Source organism: Diceros bicornis, chromosome 39, assembly GCF_020826845.1.
Source record: "Diceros bicornis minor isolate mBicDic1 chromosome 39, mDicBic1.mat.cur, whole genome shotgun sequence".
Classification (NCBI taxonomy): Eukaryota; Metazoa; Chordata; class Mammalia; order Perissodactyla; family Rhinocerotidae; genus Diceros; species Diceros bicornis.
The window spans coordinates 9,754,108-9,774,165 of record NC_080778.1 but is presented as its reverse complement, the minus strand read 5'-3'; the positions used below and the strand labels follow the sequence as shown (position 1 = coordinate 9,774,165).

Sequence of the window (20,058 nt, the reverse complement as noted above, 5' to 3'; positions counted from 1 at the left end):
GGGTGGTGCCTGGCACATAGCAGCCCCTCAGTAAATATTTGCTGAGGGTTGAATGAATAACCACTGTTCCTCAGAATCCATCCTAAGTTCTTCAGACAGCAGCCGGGCTCTCCATGCCCTCTCCTTGGCTCACCAATCACCCCGTGTCTCCAAGCTTGCTCCCGGGGTCCTGCGCCCAGCCACGTGAGGGGCCCCGGAGCCTTTGCAAACACCCAGTGCCTGGTGCGTTTCTATTGATACTCAGTATTCGGTTCAGCAACGGCTCTTCTGAGTAGAGGCCCGGGACCACTGAGGATAGGAGAATTGCTCCCTCTCCATCCTCTAATGCCCTCCTCCCAAGGTGGTGCTCTTGACTCCGCTGCTCTCTTACACCCTGCCACCCAATCCTTTGGTAAATTCTGCTCTATCTTGAAAATATATTCAGAATCTGCCATTTCTCATCACCTGCACTCTTGGCTCCCTGTCTGAGCAGCATAATCTCCAGCCCATGCTATTGCAGCAGGCTCCTAGCTGGTCTGTCTTCTCCCCTCCTGTCCCCTCTTAGGCTCTGCTCACGAAGTGGGCAAAGCATCCTTTTAAAGCGTAACAGACCAGGTCGCTCCCCTGTTCACAACCTCCCCCCTCCTAATCCACTGAGAATAAAACCAAATCTCTTTCCGTGGCGTACAAAGGCCTCCCCCGATCTGGCCCTGGACACCTTCTCCCACCTCCTTCTTTCTTACAGTGACGCAGGATGCGTGCCCACCACTTCCTGGCCGTGTGACTTTCAGGAACCTTCATAATGTCTCTGTGACTCAGTTTCCTCATCAGCAAATGGGAGTAATGAGAGTCCCTATCTCACAGGGATGTTGGGAGAATTAATGAGATCGTGTGTGTAAAGAGCTTAGAACCATGTCCGACAAACGCCGGAAATGATCGTACCACCACCAGTTATTCTAACATGTACATGCAATTCATGGGTTCTGTCAGAAGATGGCAGCCCTGCACATTTGTTAACTGTTGGACAGGAAAAGCAAGGTTCTCCATTCCTTTCTCGGAAATCAATCTCTTTATCAGTAATATGTGACTGTTCCCATTCAACTGGCTCACCAGTATGCAGGGGGCACCCAGCTTATCTAGACCCGCTGAGCTGAAGCCAGCGCCTGCCTTTCTGTGGTCTTGACCCTTTTCTGTGGTCTTGACCCTTTTCTCTGGTCGGGAATGATTTGGGACTAGATAAAACAGCATCCCAATGCTTCTCTGGGTGCAGCTGTATCAGACGAGGGGGTATTTTAATGAAAAACATCAGCTGTGACCTCAGTTTGGGAGCTGATAGGCAATTTGCATGCTGGGATAAGACCGCTATTTCTTATCAACCAAAATCTCTTCTCACAGTGTAAATACTGGGATAATCATTAAATGTTTCTAGCCTCCAAAATTATATAGTTTTGCCAAAAATGACACATGGGACTCTCTAAATTCTCCCTTGAGTGAGAGCAACTTAGCTGGCCCCCATCGGTCTGTTATCTGTGACGTTGCTGGTCTTTCCTTGATAGGGATGGAGGGGTTTGTGGCCGGATACAGGGTGGAAGAGAGTCAGGGAACAGTGTTGTTAGGGACAGCGCGATGTGGAGGAGGGAGCAACGCGAGGCTGGGAAGGCTTGGCCGGGTCTCTGCTCTGCTGTGCTCCAGACACTTGACCTTGGAAAGGTGATGGTTTTTAACAGGATGATGGTGATGATGACAACAAAAACCCATGTTTACCAGGCGCTTACTCTGTGGCAGGAGCTATACTAAGCACTTATTGTGGGAGAGGGAGGAGGGGGCAGCAGAGGGGGCTGTGGAGAGAAATATCTCAGTCACACACCTTTTGTCACTGTTTGCTGAGGGCAGATCTTATCTGTGGGAGACACTGAAGTAGACCCGATCTCTCTAAACGAAGGCTGGCCTACATGAGTTGTACATTTATGATCAGGAAGAGCCTGCTGTCTCCTTGCCAGAGTGAAGCAAGGGGCTGTCCAGTGTGAAAGGACCCTCTGGGGGCATCTCGTTGGTCGGGCAGGGTGGGACTATGCCTGTGCATTTTCGGAAGACCTTATTCCATTTACTGATGAGGGAATTGAGGCACAGAGAGGTTAGCTAAGTTACTTAAGGCCACACAGCTCATACAGCAGTCTGATTCCCGAACCTGCCCTTCCCCTCGTGGGCCTGTTGGAGCATCAGATAGGTAGAGCATGTGCGGGGCTCAGCGCAGGGCCAGGCACCTGGGTCTGCAGTGAACAGGGGCAGTCATCGTCAGCGTTCTCTAGGACACGTGGGTATATCCTGTAAGCCACACTCTCACATAAATCGTAAAGGAGATTTTCACCGAGGGCCCCTCCCGGACACCCTTCCTGATTTTTATCCCCACCTCTCATGTTGCTCCAGGACATTCTAAATCGAGTGACTCCTATTTCTCCCCAGCTTGTAAGGTCCTTTGTCCTCCCCGCCAGAACCCTGGCTCTCTCCTCCTCCACGGAGCTTGCCTCTGACCCGGTTTCTCCTCTTTGCTCAGGTTCACCAGCTCTGTGCTCTATCAGGGCCTCATCATGCACGTGGGCGCCACCGGCGGGAACCTCTACCTGGATTTCTTTTACTCTGCTCTGGTGGAATTCCCAGCGGCCTTCGCCATCCTCGTCACCATCGACCGCGTCGGCCGCATCTACCCATTGGCCGTGTCAAATCTGGTGGCGGGGACAGCCTGCTTCGTCATGATTTTTATCTCACATGGTGAGTTTTCATCATCTTCCAGGGAACCAGATCGTGGGAAGAGTGTTTTAACTCGTTGATAAGCCCCTGGAACAAGAACAAGGACAAAGACAGAGTATTACCTTAGCCTGCAACTGTTTTTCCTTCTTAAATTTTAAATAGAGGTCTAACATACATGTAATGGGAAAATTATAAGTGTAGAAACCAATGGATTTTTACATATGTATGTACCTGGGTACCATGACCTAGATAAAGACAGGACATTTCCAATACCTCAGAAGGTTCCCCCATGCTCCTTGACAATTCATACTCACCACCCCCTACCAAGATCACCACTGCTCTGGTCTCTGTCATCATAGATTAGTTTTGACTGTTCTCGAACTTCATACAAATGGAACCACACTGAATGCACTTTTCCTATTTCCTCTCTTCATCCGCTCATCATTACATCTCTGAGATTCACCCATGTTGAGAGTGTAGTTCATACTTTTTCATTATTGTGTAGCATTCCATTGTATGAATTCCATACTATTGATCCATTCCACTATTGATTGACACTTGCATGGTTTACAGTGTCTGCCTATTGGGATTAAAGCTGCAGAGAACATTCCGAGCATGTCTTTTTGTGGACACTCATTTCCCTGTGGTACAAGTCTGCAAGTGCATTTGCTGGGTCCGAGGGCAGCATATATTTAGTTTTAGTAGACACAGCCAAATAGCTTTCCAAAATGCTTGGGCCAATTTACACTCCCACTGGCGATGCACGAGCCTTCCGATTGTTCCACATCCTCACCAACACGTGGTACTGCTGGGCTTTTTCATACAGCCATTTTGGTGGATGTGTACTTCAGCCCATAATTCTTACAAGCCAAGATAAGCCAAAGCAGAACAATTGTAGCCACTTTTAATTTGAGTCCCTAAATTGCCTTTCACATTTGTGCCTTTTGGAAATGTTGTTAAATAAATACCGAGGCGGATTTGCTATTTTCTGTTTTTATTGCTTGTGCTCTGCCCTTGCTGGTTTAATGAGTTATGTTGGCTTTGGTGCAGGGTATTGTGGGAAATGTCTCATACAATCCGTATTCTCAAGAACCGTGCTGTGTAGGTCAGGCTGGAAATAGACACAGGTGGGAAAAGAAAGCTCCGTTTTCTTCTCTCTCCTTGTGTGGGGAGAGAACAAGAGACAGGAAAGTGGGCAGAGTGCATCTGAAATTGATTTTGCCCATTTTCTTTCCCACCTCCCTATTTCTGGAATCCCAGTAAGATGTAACGAATGGGCAGATTTTTTTTTTTTTTTTTTTTTGCAGGGAAAGATTCACCCTAAGTTAACATCTGCCTCCTTTTTTCCTCCCCCACAAAGCCTCAGTACGTAGTTGTGTATTATTGTAAGTCCTTCTGGTTCTTCCATGTGAGCTGTAGCCACAGCATGGCTACTGACAGACCAGTGGTGTAGTTCCACTCTTAGGAACCGAACCTTGGCTGCCAAAGCGGAGCGCACCAAACTTTAACCACGAGGCCATTAGGGCTGGCTCTGGGCAGATTTTTCTTTTTTTAAAGTAACAGCACTGAGTGCCGAGAAGGAGCCTGAGGTCTGATCAATTATCTCAGGTTTGAGCCCAAATTATCACTTGGGCAGGGCTCAGGCATCATGCCCTCTGCTCTCGCCCCCCCCCACCTGGGCAGGGCCCAGACGTTATGCCCTCTGGTCCTGCCCCCGGACCCTCCTCACAGCTTCCACCCTCTCCACTTGCCTCTACTTGGTCATTATCACGTTAGGTGACAAACATTCATTCCTTCCTCCAGGAAATAGTTCAAGTATCTTCTATATGGCCAGCAGGCGTCCAGGCCCTAGGATCTCAGCAGTGAGCAAAGCAGAGAAAGTTCCTGCTTCGTGGAGCTTACATTCTAGAGGGAGAAGAGAAAGGTGAAGAGGGAAGGACAGTTAATTCTTTGTGCTGTGGTCCGGGCAGCCTTAGGAGACCTGAATGTAGGGGGAAGGAACTCGGTAAACATCTGGGGAAGGAGCTTTCCAGGCAGGAAACAGCAAGTGTGAGGACCCTGAGGAGGGGAGAGCTGGGTGTTGGAGGAGCAGCAGGAATCCTCGTGACCAGAACTGGGTGAGCAGGGGTAAGAGCGGTTGGAGTGAGGTCAGGAGTTGGCAGGGGACAGCTGTGGCTTATATGCCGAGCGTGGCAGGAAACCCCTGTGGCTGTGAGCAGGGAAGTGACGTCACCTGACTGCAGTTCTGACGGTCCCTCTGGGGCTGTAGAGAGTGGTCGCTGGGTGCCTGTGGGGAGCAATGGCAGTTCTCTGAGGGAGATGCTGCGCATGTCCAGTAGAGCATCTCACCAGATTAAAGACCCCAGAATTTGCAAGCAAGGCCCTCCCTGTAGGTATCAAGTGAGCTCTTTGTCTGTTATCTTTTGGAAGCTGGTGGGGGTGTCGTCCTTATCTGAAGGCTTGGCTTGTGTTCTCCACCAGGCAGAGAGCAGCACGAGGCTGGGAGAGGCTGCATTGGACCTGGGGGGCAAGCTCATTCCTAAGGCCACTGTGTCCCCTCTCCTTTGAGCCTCACACTGGCTGAGTGAAATGAAGCATGTCCTCCATGAGTAGCCAGGATCTGGGGACAAGGGTCAAGATGACATGTCTGTGACCCCAGAGGCTTTATTAGTGAGGTGGCATGTCACAGGAGCCACTACATTTTAGTGTTTGGGGTAATCCAGGTGAAATGGATAATGGTGCCCAATTCTTTGATCAGTCCCCAAAAGGAAGAGGGCTTCCCGGACCTTCACATAATCAAGAACTCATAGCCATGGGGCCAGCCCCCTAGGCTAGTGGTTAAGTTTGGTGCACTCTGCTTCGACTGCCTGGGTTCAGTTCCCAGGCACAGACCTACACCACTCATCAGCAGCCATGCTGTGGCGGCGACCCACATACACCATAGAGGAAGATTGGCACAGATGTTAGCTCAGGGTGAATCTTCCTCAGCAAAAAAAATAAATAAATAAAAGAACTCATAGCCATCTGCTAGGATGAGACAAGGGTTTGCTTCCCTCATGCTCGCTCTCTGAGACATTACGAAAGATGTTTGGTTAAAAAATGTGTTTGGAAATGAACATTAGATTGAGGATGAGAAATCTGGTCTCAGTTCCAGGACTACTGTCTACTGACTGAGGACCTACTGTGTTTCAGGCACTGTGTGGGCAATGACACTATTGCATGATAATTAAAAAGCCACATTTATGGAGTGGTCATGGTGGACATTTGACATATATTATCTCGAAATCTCACAACAACCCATAAGCTGGGTATAATTATTCCCATTTTACAGTTGAGGAAACTGAGGCACAAAGAAATAAACAGCTTCCTTAAGTCACGCAGCTGACAGGAGGCAGAGCTGAGATTCAAAAAGCACACTCTTTCCTCTGCACTGTGGAGTCTTCCCTCACGTGTCATCATCCTGAAATCTCTCAGGACTCAGTTTACTTATCCCAAAATGAAAGGCTTAGATAAGACAATCTTCCTGGTCCTTCCACCTCTAAGGTGTAAGCTTCCTAACGGGGCTTCTCGAGAGAGGTCACTCCCTGGGCACAGTTGCCACTCGCCTTCCACACCTTCTCTGCATTTCCCCTCCAGATATACACTGGCTGAACGTCGCAGTAGCTTGCGTTGGCCGGATGGGAATCACCATTGCGTTCCAAATGGTGTGTCTGGTGAATGCAGAACTGTATCCGACTTTCATCAGGTAAGTAGCCATGGGACTAGCTGTGCACTGGCCAGGCTCCCTGGGGACCAGCATTTCCATGACAGTCCCTCAAGGTGCCCCCAGGGCTGACCAGTTTGGACATTGAGATGGGAGTTGGGCATCAAAGAGATGGTCAATGCCTGATTACAGCAGAGGACATGAAATGGGAAGGTTCAGCTGACCAAGGGTCACGCTGTGCTCTGGACAGAGAACAGAGGAGAGAGCGCTGGACAGGGAGGGGAGGCTTACGAGCGGTATACACTTCAGCAGCTCCATTGACACCTCGGGACATAACTTGCTTAAACAGCAGTTCATATTTGTTTAGTGATGTACAAAGTATTTCCAGACACGCGGTGGGGATAAGATCGTTGTTATCCCCATTTTACACACGAGGAAGCTGAACTGTGGAAAGAGAAAGAGACCTCCCAAGAGTCAGCCAGCTAGAAAGTGGCAGGGCGTCCTTCTGACCTTGACGCTGCTGCTTTTCCTGTGACGACACAATACTTCGTAACAGCACTGGGAGACTTATTGCTTAAAGTCGAGTTTATTGATGTAGGATTTTCTTAGAGCAAAATTCACTCTAAAATGCACATTTTGATGACTTTTGATTATATGTGCATCTAGTAACCGCCACCACATTCAATATGGAGAGGTTTCCATCACCTCCAAACATTTCCTCGTCTCTCTTTGTAGGTCAATCTCCTCCCCTCTCCAACTCCAGCCCTGGCAACCACTGATCTGGTTTCTCTCCCTATGGTTTTACCTTTTCCAGAATGTTCTGTAAAAGTAATAATATGGCAGGTAGCCTTCTATGTCTGGCCTCTTTCACTTAGCATAATAGGATCCATCCACATTGCTGCGTGTATCAAGGCTTCGTTCCTTCTAGCTGCCAAGTGGTATTCCAGCGTGTGGACGATGCACCATGATTTGTTTGTCCTTTTCCCAGTTCGTGGACATTTGAACTGTTTCCAGTTTGGGGTGATTATGATACAGCTGCTAATAAACATTCACGTACCGGTCTTTCATTTCTCTTGGGTAAAAACTTAGGAGTGTGTCATATGGTAAGCATGTGTTTAAATTTATGAGAAACTATGGAAATGATTTGCAAAGTGGCTGCACCATTTTATATTCCGCCAGCCACGTGTGAGGGATCTGGTTGTTCTATACCCTCATCAGCGCTTGGTATTGTCAGTTTAAAAAAAATTTTTAAGTCATTCTTGGAGGTGGTGGTATTATTGTGACTTTAATTTACATTTTCCTAATTACTAACAATGTTGAGTATCTTTGTGTGTACTTATTGCCATCTATATCTTAGAAGACTTAGTTTAAATGAAAATTATTTTTATTATAAAAGTAATTAACTACTTTAAAGTTTTAATTCTGACCTTTGTCAGAATTTGACGTATGTCCTTAAACTCCTCTTTTCCTCTCTATAAACTATTTCCTCTCCCCATGTCATCAGACCAAGGGTTTCTAAGAACTATTCCAGCTCCCCAGTCTCCTCTTACACCTGCGCAGCTCTCTGAGCCTCTCTGTAAGCCAGAAGACACAAGGATGACTCTGATTCACTCTTTTCTCTTTCCCACCTGACTTTTATTAATAGACCCTGTCTTACACTCTTGTTTGTAAAAGGTTGTTGGACTACGTACAAAGAGATGAAGGCAAATTAAAGAGAAAGTCTACCTTTGGCAGTCCTGAGCCCAGAGTCTAATAGCCAGGCCAAACATTTCCATTGTCCTGGCCACCAGACCCAGGGGACTGATTCAAAACGTTAACTGTCAAAGGTCCTGAGTGCCTGGTCCCATGTTGGGGAAGGACAAGTAACCCGTCCCCGAAGAACCCTTGTCAATCGTGGAGAGAAGCTGCTGGATGAGGATGCTCAGTAACTAGGAAGGGAAGCCAGATGTTCAGAAACAACTTTAAACTTGATACCCAGACACACAAAAGGAAGACAGTCATGAAAGTTCTGGTACTTTCAATCTATGCAATCAAATCTAAATTGCTAAAAAAAAAAAAAAGAAAAGGATTATTCTGTTACTTTATTACTTTATAAGCACTTCAAACTCCAATAGTTACTATTTAAACCATTTTGACCCTGCTTCTTATGCACAGGAGACTTTAGGATTGAACAGCATCCTCCTTCTACCTGTCTGCAGCACATATTGTCAAGAACATTCGGCATCAGTATGCACTGCCTTGTGTTGAAAGTGTCTTTCCATTTTTACCTCCTCACTATATTATGAGCTCCTTGAAAGCAGGAACTGCGTATCCTACTCCTCTCTACCTCCTGAAACTATTCTATAGCTGTGCTAACTAGTCACTTAGCGATTGTAGAATGACTGAGTGAAGTGCTGCAGATACGTAAATTTTAAATAAAGGACCCAGTTCCTTACTTCTTCTAGCTTCTGTGTGCTTATCACAATTTCTTCTTTTTTAAGACTTATTTTCTTAAAATAGTAAAAAATAATGGTGTCTTTTCTTTCTCCTCTTGGAAATCACACCAAAGCTAGTAGAAGAACAAAAAGAAAAAACCTGCAAATGCCATCTTTGAAACTAAGATGACCCTGAAAGACAATATGTAGGAAGGGCTGCCTAATGCAATGAGGTATAAGAGGGTCTAGAAGATTCCAGGGAGGCACACTTATGACAACAAATTTTAGACAAGACCAGCAGTTTTCCAAAGTAGGAAACGTACCTTGAAGGGTACAACCCACGATCTCTTGATTGGAGTAACAGGATGGATGTAGGGGCTGGAGGCGTAAGCTTCCTTGCCTGCGTCATGTAGCTGGAGGTGAAGCAGAGAGAGCAAAGCTGTGAGAGAACATTCAGGAAACTTTGAGATAGCAGGGTGCTGTGTGGCAGGTAAAGGAGAGAAACCTCACATGGTGAGGAGTTCTGAAGCCCTGAAGATTGGGAGTAAGAGAGACCAAAGCATCTGATCACATACAACCCGGGTCACAAAGAGAATTTCTACTAGCCTAGCATGTGGCCTGGTCCCTCCCCACCAATCCATCTGAAACGGCTGATACAGGAAGAAACCGCAGTGTTAAAAAGTGCATAATAAACAAAAAAGTAACTCGCCCAGGAGCTATACAAATCTATCATGAAGTAAAAGGGGAAAAGGAACAGGAAAATCAAATGGGAAATGAAGAATTCTCACCAGAAAAATATTGTCACAGAACAGATGAAAAGTGTAACCAAATATACTACAATCAAATGCAAAATATTAATGAATCAGTTATCTCTATAAAATCAGAGTTTAAAGCAGAGATATACATTCTTGGGAAAATGTGCGACAAGACAATAGAAGAAGTTGAAGCCAGCTCAGGAAAGAAATAAAGAAGAAAAATGAAAACATTTGAGAAATGAAAACCAATTTGAAAGCAGTACACAGGAGAATTGATACAGTAAGGGAAGGCAAGACAGGGCTAAGAACTGCAAAATAAGAGCCAGCCCTGATGGCCTAGTGGTTAAAGTTTGGCATGCTCTGCTTTGGTGGCCCGGGTTTGATTCCTGGGCACAGAACCACACCACTTGTCTGTCAGTAGCCATGCTGTGGTGGTGGCTCACAGAGGAGAACTAGAAGGACTTGCAACTGGAATATACAACTATGTACTGGGGATCTGAGGAGGAAAAAAAAAAAGAGGAAGATTGGCAACAGATGTTAGCTTAGGGTGAATCTTTCCCAGGTAAAAAAAAAAAAAAAAAAAGAATTGCAAAATAAAATTGAAATAAGCAAAGACTTTAAAAGGCTTAGAAGTTATGTGTGTGTATGTATATATCTCAAAGAAGATAACTGAAATAATGAAACAAAAAGACTTTTAAGAAACCTCTGGAAATAAAAGAATGCTTGAATCTATGCTTTGATAGGGGCACACTGTGTAACAGGAAAAACTGACCCAGAATGAACAATACTAAAGAATATTGTAGTTAAGTGACTATACTTCAGAGAGAAAGACTCATCAGGCACTCAAGATGAAAGTTTATGTCACATGTATAGGGAGAAACTCCAATTGATAGCATTTGATGAAGACAGTGAAACAATGACCTACAATGACCTCAAGGGAAGAAAGTGTAACCCAATGAATTTTATCCAGTCAAACCCTCATTCCTATATAAAAACAGCAGCAAATCATTTAGAAATATCTCAAAGAATGTGGTTCCTATGAACCGTTTCCAAAAAAGCTATTAGAGAAGAAACTCAGTAAACACAATAATAAATGGAGTAATTTGTCAGAATTTATTGGTGGTGATCACTGAATGTGACATTAAAATGAATGTGGTTTTGGCTACAGAACAGACTGTAAATGTCATAAATCTGAATATAAAGAAATGCTATAACTAATGAAGATTGGAAAGGGAAGGGAGAGAGAATGTTGGAGGTAGTGTAATACACTGATTTCCTCAATACACTGTCTCCAGCTTGCAAAAAAAATGTATCATTAAAATCTTATAAATTAAGTAGTATTAATAGGTATATTTTAAGATATAAAGGTAAACACTAAAAATAATGATATAAGTAACTAAAATCAATGCATGGAGAGGAATGGTTTGAGTCAGAAGTAGAAATATATTAATTTTATAATTGTTCACAATAGGAAGTTAATCAATACTGTCTAGAAAAATAGAGCATTAAGTGTACTAAGTAAAGTTATAAAGGTAATCATTTGAATAAAAATACAAACCTTCCAAATTATCAGAAAAAAATATACATAACCAACACATATTGAAAGATAAAAGACACTAGAAACAATAAAAACCATGACATAAAAGCTAATGACAGAATTAAGACCAAACATTTCTGACACAAATAAATGTGAAGAGGCTCAACTCCTCTACTGAAAACAAACAAACAAACAAAAACAGAAGACTCGGTTGTAAATATTTTAGGCTTTGTGGGCCACATGTGGTCTCTGTTGCATATTCTTTTCTTTTCTTCTTCTTCTTTTTTTTTTTTTTTAACTCTTTAAATATGTAAAAACCATTCTTAAGTTAAAGGCAATAACAATGCTGGATTTGGTCCATGGGCTATAGTGTGTTGACCCCTGATTGAAAGCAAAAATAACATCGTGTTGTGGGATTTATAACTTAGGTAGAAGTAAAATTGTGCAAAGGCTTGGAGGAGAGAAATGCAAGTGTACCGTTGTAAGGTTCATATACAATCCATGAAGTGGAATAATATCACGTGAAGGTAGACTGTGCTGAGTTAAAGATGTGTACTGTACCTAAAGCAAAAAATAAAAAACAAAATAAAGAGTTTTAGCTAGTAAGCCAACAAAGAAGATAAAACAGAATCATTTAAAATACTCAAGTCGTAAGAAGGCAGAAAAAGAGGAAAAGGGTAACAAGGAAGAGATGGAACAAAAAGAAAACAAATAGCAAGATGATAGATTTAAACCCAACCATGTCAGTAATCACAAGAAATATAAATGGTCTAAACACCTAGTTAAAAGGCAGAGATTGTCAGATTGGACAAACAAGTGAGACCCAACTGTATGCTGTCTACAAGAAACTTACTTTAAATTTAACGGCAGAGATAGTTTAAAAGTAAAAGGATGGAAAAAGATGTTATAAACAGAGATAGTGTAAGAGTAAAAGAATGGAAAAAGATATTCCATGTGAACACTAATCAAAAGAAAGCTGGGGTGGCCATATTCATATAAGACAGAGTAGATTTCAGGGGCAGGCCCCGTGGCTTAGCGGTTAAGTGCACGCACTCCGCTACTGGTGGCCCTAGTTTGGATCTCGGGCGCGCACCAACACACTGCTTCTCCGGCCATGCTGAGGCAGCGTCCCACATACAGCAACTAGAAAGATGTGCAACTATGACATACAACTATGTACTGGGGCTTTGGGGAAAAAAAGGAGGAGGATTGGCAATAGATGTTAGCTCAGAGCTGGTCTTCATCAGCAAAAAGAGGAGGATTGGCATGGATGTTAGCTCAGGGCTGATCTTCCTCACACAAAAAAAAATTAGAAAAAAAAAAGACAGAGTAGATTTCAGAGCAAAGACTATCACTAGGAATGAAAAGGGTCATTTCAAATAGTTTCTCTCTGTTTCCCCTCTAGCTTTTTTTGTCCTCCATTTCTTAATACCGTCTCTCTACCGTTCCCTGTCTCTCCATGTGAAAGAAAAAACTCTACTCACACCAACTAATTCTTCAATTCTCCAAACACCAACTGGGTGTCCCATAATTCAGTTCTGACATTAACTACCTGGAATTAGTGCAGACCCCACAGGTTAAGGGTGAAGTCCCACAAGACTGCCCCCAATTCAGACACCAATTGTAAGCCCTGTATTGTCCCCCTGTACTTCTGATCAACTGGCTATAAATCAAAATTCCCATGACCTCCTCCTTGAGTTTATTAATTTGCTATAATGGCTCATAGAACTCAGGGAAATACTTACATTTACTGGTTTATTATAAAGGGTATAATAAAGGATATAAATGAACAGCCAGATGAAGAGGTACACAGGGTGAGATCTGAAAGGGTCCCGAGCACAGGAGCTTGTGTCCCTGTGGAGTTGGGGTGTGCCACCCTCCTGGCACATGGATGTATTCACCAACTTAGAAGCTCTCTGAATCCCATAGTTTAGAGTTTTTGTGGAGGCTGCATTATGTACGCATGGTTGATTAAATCACTCGCCACTGGTGAGTAACTCCGTCTCCAGCCCCTCTCCCCTCCCTGAAACTTGGGGTGGGCACTGTGTTTGGATCTAACTAGGATCAGGTTAACATTTGGAAAATTGAATCACAGAAATGTCATCTTTTTGTTCTCCTTATTTTATCAGGAACCTTGGAGTGATGGTGTGTTCCTCCCTGTGTGATCTGGGTGGGATCATTGCCCCCTTCCTGGTCTTCAGGCTGATGGAGGTTTGGCAAGGCTTGCCACTCACGTTGTTTGGTAAGACTCCATGGGACATTTATTATTCCTTCTTTCCAACCTAATCACTCAGTAACTATTTGATGAATGAGTGATATCCCTCAGTGAGTTTCCTGAAGGCGAGGAGGGTATCTGCTCTTCTGTGGTCTCTTGGCTCACTCTGTCGTGCTTCATGGGAAAGATAAGATGCTATCCCTAGAAGGTGAGCCAGAGGTTTAAGTCCTGTGGCTCCAGAGTCCAATAATTCATCCTACAGGACAGAATCTGAGAGAACTTTTGACCCAGCCTCCTGCTTTCTTATATATTTGACTCTCAATTTTTGTGCATTTAATATGTAATTGCTGGAGGTTTGAAGATGCTAAGTTATCATCCCTCTTCTGCTTCTGGATCTTAAGAATTGAGAACAGATGATGCAGGAGACAAATGGGAATCAAAGTTTAGTATCAGCTTTGTTACTGATAAAGTTGGATTAGAGAAGGAGGAGGGGACTCTTCCTTCTCTCCCCAAACCTAGACCTTGGGACTTCTAAGACCCTGCTTACCACTTGGGGGAAGGCAAAATGACTGTCCACCGTGCAAAGAGCTGCCATGCCTGGGCCCAGGCGAATCCATGAGGGGGAGGGAGGAAGAGAGAGAGAGACAGAGAAGAGAGTGAGAGGGAGGAAGAGAGAGGGAGAGAGAGTGGGAGAGTAACAAGAGAGGCACACACTGCCCACACATATTACCTATGCTCCATGTCATAGATATATAATATAATATTAATATATAGTAACTATAATATACACTATATATAAAATAATACATAATGTTATTTTATATATTATAATATATAGTATATATAATATATAGTATTATGATAATTATACTATATAATATACTATATATGCTAAATAATATATACGTAGATTATAATAATAGTATATATAATAATAGTAATATGTAGTAACTATAATTATATTATCACATATATAGTAACTATAATATATAAAAATAATATATAATATAATCACATATATTTTATATATTATATATTATATAATATGTATATTATATAATATGTATAGTAACTATATTTATTGTTACTATATGTAAATACTATATTGTATTATATAGTATTATAGATATAGTAATTAGTCGAAATCGAGTTTCGCACTGTTCTTGAGGTACTCGAATCATTAAATCCCCTAACACTTCAACAGCAGTTACTGTGGAACTTCATCTTTGCAGAGAAGTGAAATGCAGGCAAGGTCCCCTTCTCTGACTCTGGCATTCGCCCGGTCACTACCGCTTCGGGGTGGGGCTGCTCCCGACCGGGGCTGCCCGTGCCGCAGGGTGCGGGCCGCTGCTTAGCCGGCGCCGCGGGCGCCGTGAGCGGCAGCGGGGGCTGCGCCGTGACGCCCCGCGCGCTCTGTCTGTCTCGCAGCGGCGATCGGCCTGGTTGCCGGGGCAGCGACGCTGCTTCTTCCCGAGACCAAGGGGGCGGCGTTGCCGGAGACCATCGAGGACGCGGAGAGCTTCCGGAGGTGAGTCCCGGGTGCTCGGGGACGCGCGCGCGCGTCCGACCTGGCCTCCGGAGTCGTCAACGCGCTGCATCTCCTGGATCTTGAAGATTCGGGAGCGCTTTCCAGGCCTCGTCTCCTGTGTGACTCCCGGAGCCGCCGCACGGTAGCCGCTGGCCTCCTCGGGAAAGGACGGAGAGCAGGCACGCGCCTCCGGTTGGCGGTCGCTGTTCTCCCCCGCCGCGCCGAGGACCGTTCGTCTGTGGTGCTGACTGTAGGGGCACCAAGATCCCGGCTCAGCCCGAGTCAATGGCTCTGAGCTGGGAGCTTCTTTAAATCAGCCGTCTGTCCTTTTAGCAATTGTTGGCTCAGATTCCTTGGTGACTTTCTTCATGAGGAATGACTTCAAACATTCATTCTCGTGACAGGGACAACTGCTTTAATGGGGTCTCAGATTCTCCTCTTAAAGCAATAAAACAGGGGAAGAAGAAACAGTGCTGGATGAGGTGATCTCTCAGGCCCCTGCCCAAGCGCGGTCTGTGGATCCCGTAGTAAGGACACACGTGTCCCTGTGAAGTAGAGAGAAGAGTCTGTGGGGTCATAAAGACCTGTGTTCACATCCCGGCATCGTCACCTACTTGGGCACGTGACTTTGGGCGTGTCATTGAACGCTACAGAAACTTTATTTCTGTGCCTGAAAAATAGCCACAAATAACGCTTAATTTAGAGGGTTGCTGTGAAAATTCAATGAGCTAAAGTAGGCAACGGTGGCTAATCAATTGCCCGGCACATGGCAGGTGCTCACAGATTTTCCCCAGGCTTCTTGCATATTGTGTGATTTCCTCAGTGGTCCTCAAACTTAGTATGCAGAAGAATCACAAAGGGAGCTTACAAAAATGCAGCTTCCTGGGCCTTCTAGGTTTTCAACTTAGTAAATGAATAGCTGAACCCAGGAATCTGTGCTTTTAATAAGCTCTGCTCACGATGTTGGTTCAGGCGCTCTATAAACCTCACTTTGGGAAATTCTGCGGTTCTCGGTACTGATAAGGGACACTCTATTTTAACTATTAACACATTTTGTAGTTGCTGACAATATGCTTCTTTTTGGTCCCAAGTGGTAGAATATATAGCTAATGTTGATTACCTGATTTTCAAATGTTTCATTATAATTTGTTGATAGACACGTTATCATCTTTTGGGATGTTCGCTTTATCCCTTCACTCTGTCATCATAACATTTCCTGCCCTGCCAGAGGAGGCCGGCTGCTCCTGCTCTGAGCCCACACCTCCCTATACATCCTCTGTTCTCAATAATACTCCTCACAATTCGTAATAATTGCTTTTTTCATTAGCTGTCTTCTCCACTATACTAATTCCATACGCAGTAGGCACAGTCTATTGCCAGAGAGATCATTTCAATTACTCCTTCCCTACTTTCCAGGGAAAACATCAGGGAATGAGAGTGATAGTAACACTAGCTAACATTTATGGAGTGCTCACAGCAGGTCGACTTCACTGAAAGCTTCATGTGCATCCTCACCCCATCCTCTCAAAACCTTGTGAGGCAGCTACTATTGTTATCATACCTGTTCTACAGATGACGGAAATAATGACAGGTACCCCAGATGCAAAACGAAATGTGGCCTACAATGTGACGGAGTTAGGTAGCAACATAATAGATGCTCTACTTCGAAGGTGGGCAGACTCTTTCCATAAGGCGCCAAAGTAAATATTTCAGGCTTGGGGCCATACGGTCTTCGTCGCCACTACTCAGCTCAACAGCATGCAAGTAGCCATAGACAACACATCAACGAATAGGTGTCAGTAAAGCTTTATCTATGGACATTGAAATCTGAATTTTATCTAATTTTCAAGTGTCAAGAAATAATATTTTCATTTTGATTTTTAAAACTATTTAAAAATGTAGGAAACCATTCTTAGCTCACAGGCCATAGAGAAATGGGCTGCAAGCCGGAACTGGCCGACAGGCCATGGTTTGCTGACTCCTTTTCTTCCTCGCTTGGTATCCTTGTTCTCTTTTTATTTTGAGACTTATTCCCGCGTACAACTTTGCAACAGTTTCTTAATTGAGACGTTGATGGTTTATTTTTTTTAACTTTAATTTTTATTTCTGGTTGTCACAGAAAAGCAAAGCCCAAAGAAAAGACGATTTACCTTCAGGTCCAAACATCAGAATCCCAAGGAACCTGAGAGAGATGCTTCCCTGGGGACCAAGTGGCAGAGATGAAAACGGAGTTCTCATCTGGAGAAACGCTCAGAAGCCCTTATTTCTCCGTACTCTTCCTCATACTTGCTTGCCCCCAAATCAATATTAGTCTTAAAGAACACTAAATATGCTTTCTTTTATTTTATTTTCTTTCTTTTAAGTCTCCCCAAGCCCTGGCTATCTTTTATCTACTTGTCCTTTCTAGTGAGAACTGTTGGTGGTTATCAGGTACTTAAATTAAGTTTGTTGAAGATCCAATAGAATTAAAATATTGCTATAAATGAGGCCTCTGTAACTGGTTTTCTGGAATAAGTATTGTTTTATTCACTTTCTGAAAGAAAAGGTCTTTGTATTTGTAGGTATCCATGTTGGAAAAAGTATTTCAAAATGTAGATTTGGGGGAGGGCACTTGGTCTATAAATATGGTGACTCTTCTAGCAAACTATATCCCATTCACATTTACATATACATGATGGAACAAAAAACATGACCTTCACTCGAAGGCCAGAAGTACTAGATGGCCTTTCTAGGGAAGAAGTTTTGGCCACCTATGTTCCAGGAATATTTGATTCTATTTTACTCTTGGTTTTGGTTCTTGGTGATTCTAGAAGATAAACTCATAGGCCAACAATGAAATACCATGGTAAATGTATCAAAAAGAGTTCGGTTTACTACAAGTTATGTGCTTCTTGAACCCTTTTGTTACTGGGGTTTTTTTGTTACACAAAAAAACTTCATTTTAAAATTTCTTTATCTGTAGAACAAACCACAAAGACAACATAGTAGCCAGCCTTCAGAGGACCTTGGAAAAAAAGTTTCTAATGCAAATTGGAGGCATGATGAAATACATGTGGTTGTATTATACACACTTTCGGCCTGATCTGGCCTCAGGGACTTGAGATCATGGTGTTCAGTCCTGAGCAGCGCATTGATCTCCCTTTGAGAATGGCCATGGTCTGCTTGGAAATCTGAAACTTTGCCCTTGGCAAAAAAAAAAAAAAAAGAAAAAAGGCCTTGTCTTCCTAACTCTATTTTAAAACACATCTGGCTACATGCAGGGGACCAGTGCTTCATTTCGGCTTCTCCAGAGCAAAGCTCTTACCCTGTATCTTATACTTTCTGACCATGGTGATTATACCCTTTCTTGGTAAAAAATATGTAAATTGCAGGCTCTGAATCATTTTTTTCAAATCTGTATTAAAAATGTTCTCTCTCATCTTCCTTAGAATCTTTTGGCAAAACTTCTGAGGAAGACTTTAAACAAAGAGGGATCGTCGTTAAAAACAACAGCAATAGCCCCCGCCACCCCCCCGCTTTCTCGATGCTCTAGGACATGTCTGAACAAACTGGACACGCGCTGTTCTTGTAGGAGAAAGCGCAGCCGGTGTTTGCTTAAAGAGCACAGCGGTTTGCCACCAATCTCAGTGCCTTTGACAGTGAAGAAGGGCTTGTGTCTATGGATGAGGGAGCAGCCCCCGCTGGGGTCTGTTTACCTGCTCTCCCGAGGGAGGAGGGTCAGTCCAGGTGACCAGTTTTAAGGTGGAGCCTGACTGAAGAAAGCGTATTTGAATGTTGCCCAAGGTGTCAGGGAGGTGACACTGGCCTCCTTTCCTTCCTTCCTTCCTTGCTGTGGCTACGATGGAGCCAGAGTCAATCCAGATAGAGTTGGGGTGGGGGAGTCCGTCGGGCAGTGTGAAGGCAGAAATAAATTGGTCACAGAGACAGATGGCATTTAAATACTTGGAAAGCCTGGGAGGTGTGACACAGGCATCGAAATGTGAGAAGCTCCTGGGACGGGCGTGGCAGCGAGGCGCCAAGGGTCTTGAAAATATTTCTAATTTCACTCCGTAGCTGAGGCTGTCTCTGCTATCGCTCTGCCTGCTTCCAGAGCCTGTGGGACCATCTCGTGTGCACTTCAGGCATCTGGATTTTAGTCTCCCATACATAATTTGCTAAAGAAAAAATTTAAGATTAGAAGAAGGGTTGCCAGGGCTAGACCTAGGGACAAGAAAAATTTCAAATTCAGGAAGAGTGGGGAAATGTTTTCACCAAAGAGCAAGGACTGTCAGAGATGTCTAAGGTGATATTAAAAAGACAAAGATGCCTAAATATGGAGGGTTTGCCATGGCTAAGCAAAGACAATTTCAACATCATAAAAATACTAATTATAGTCAATTGGAACAAGTTGATACTATAAAAAGAGTCATAATTCCATGATAATACTCAAAAGGAACAAATAATAGGAACTGTGCCAAAAAAGAGATCACATGAGTTTCTAATAAAGTTTATGAAACGTTCTGTTAATTGTTCAATGCAACTAATGTGATTCCTCAAGGTTAGATTAACACCCAGGTTAACAGTATAAATAAGAAACAGATGTAGGGAGGAAATGAAGCATGTTTAAAATATTTAATGTCTATGGTTTGATCATTTTAAATTAAAATATGTTGGCCGGGGGCCGGCCCGGTGGCGCAAGTGGTTAAGTGCACTCACTCCGCTGCGGTGGTCCGGGGTTCGCCGGTTCGGATCCCGGGTGCACACCAATGCACCGCTTGTCAAGCCATGCTGTGGCGGCATCCCATACAAAGCAGAGGAAGATGGGCATGGATGTTAGCCCAGGGCCAGTCTTCCTCAGCAAAAAGAGGAGGATTGGCAGATGTTAGCTCAGGGCTGAGCCTCCTCACACACACACAAAAAAATGTTGGCCATCCAGAATTAAAGAGACCTAGAAACCAAGGTCAAATCTTTCGGGGGCTCAATCCAAGTTGAAGAATAGAGAATGTAGACCTGCTTGGTTCACACGGGAAAGGATGGCCTGTCAGAGATGGAGGCCTGGCAGAGGGGAGAGGAGGCCCATGGGCATTGCCTCAATTGTGACTCCCAATGCCAGCTCCCAATGCTGCCATGGGCTTGACTGCCCAATGAGCCAAATCATTGTGCCTTGGGCAGAAATAGTCACAGAATTGTTTATACCCTT

The 20,058-nt window shown here is 44.0% G+C and overlaps 1 protein-coding gene across 2 annotated transcripts in view; it reads left to right on the top strand.

The window, feature by feature from the left end:
- The window catches only part of SLC22A1 (solute carrier family 22 member 1), a 30,814-nt gene extending 13,483 nt beyond the window's left edge, over positions 1-17,331 (top strand). The window contains exons 7-11 of one of the 2 annotated variants that reach the window (XM_058534302.1): positions 2,534-2,748; positions 6,364-6,472; positions 13,266-13,378; positions 14,780-14,879; positions 16,999-17,109. In XM_058534302.1, coding sequence (XP_058390285.1) covers positions 2,534-2,748; positions 6,364-6,472; positions 13,266-13,378; positions 14,780-14,879; positions 16,999-17,065 — 604 coding nt within the window. In that variant the 3' untranslated portion in view covers positions 17,066-17,109. Of the gene's footprint in view, positions 1-2,533; positions 2,749-6,363; positions 6,473-13,265; positions 13,379-14,779; positions 14,880-16,998 lie in introns of both variants that reach the window. The other variant, XM_058534301.1, reaches the window with a different exon arrangement.
- Positions 17,332-20,058: the final 2,727 nt, after the last annotated feature.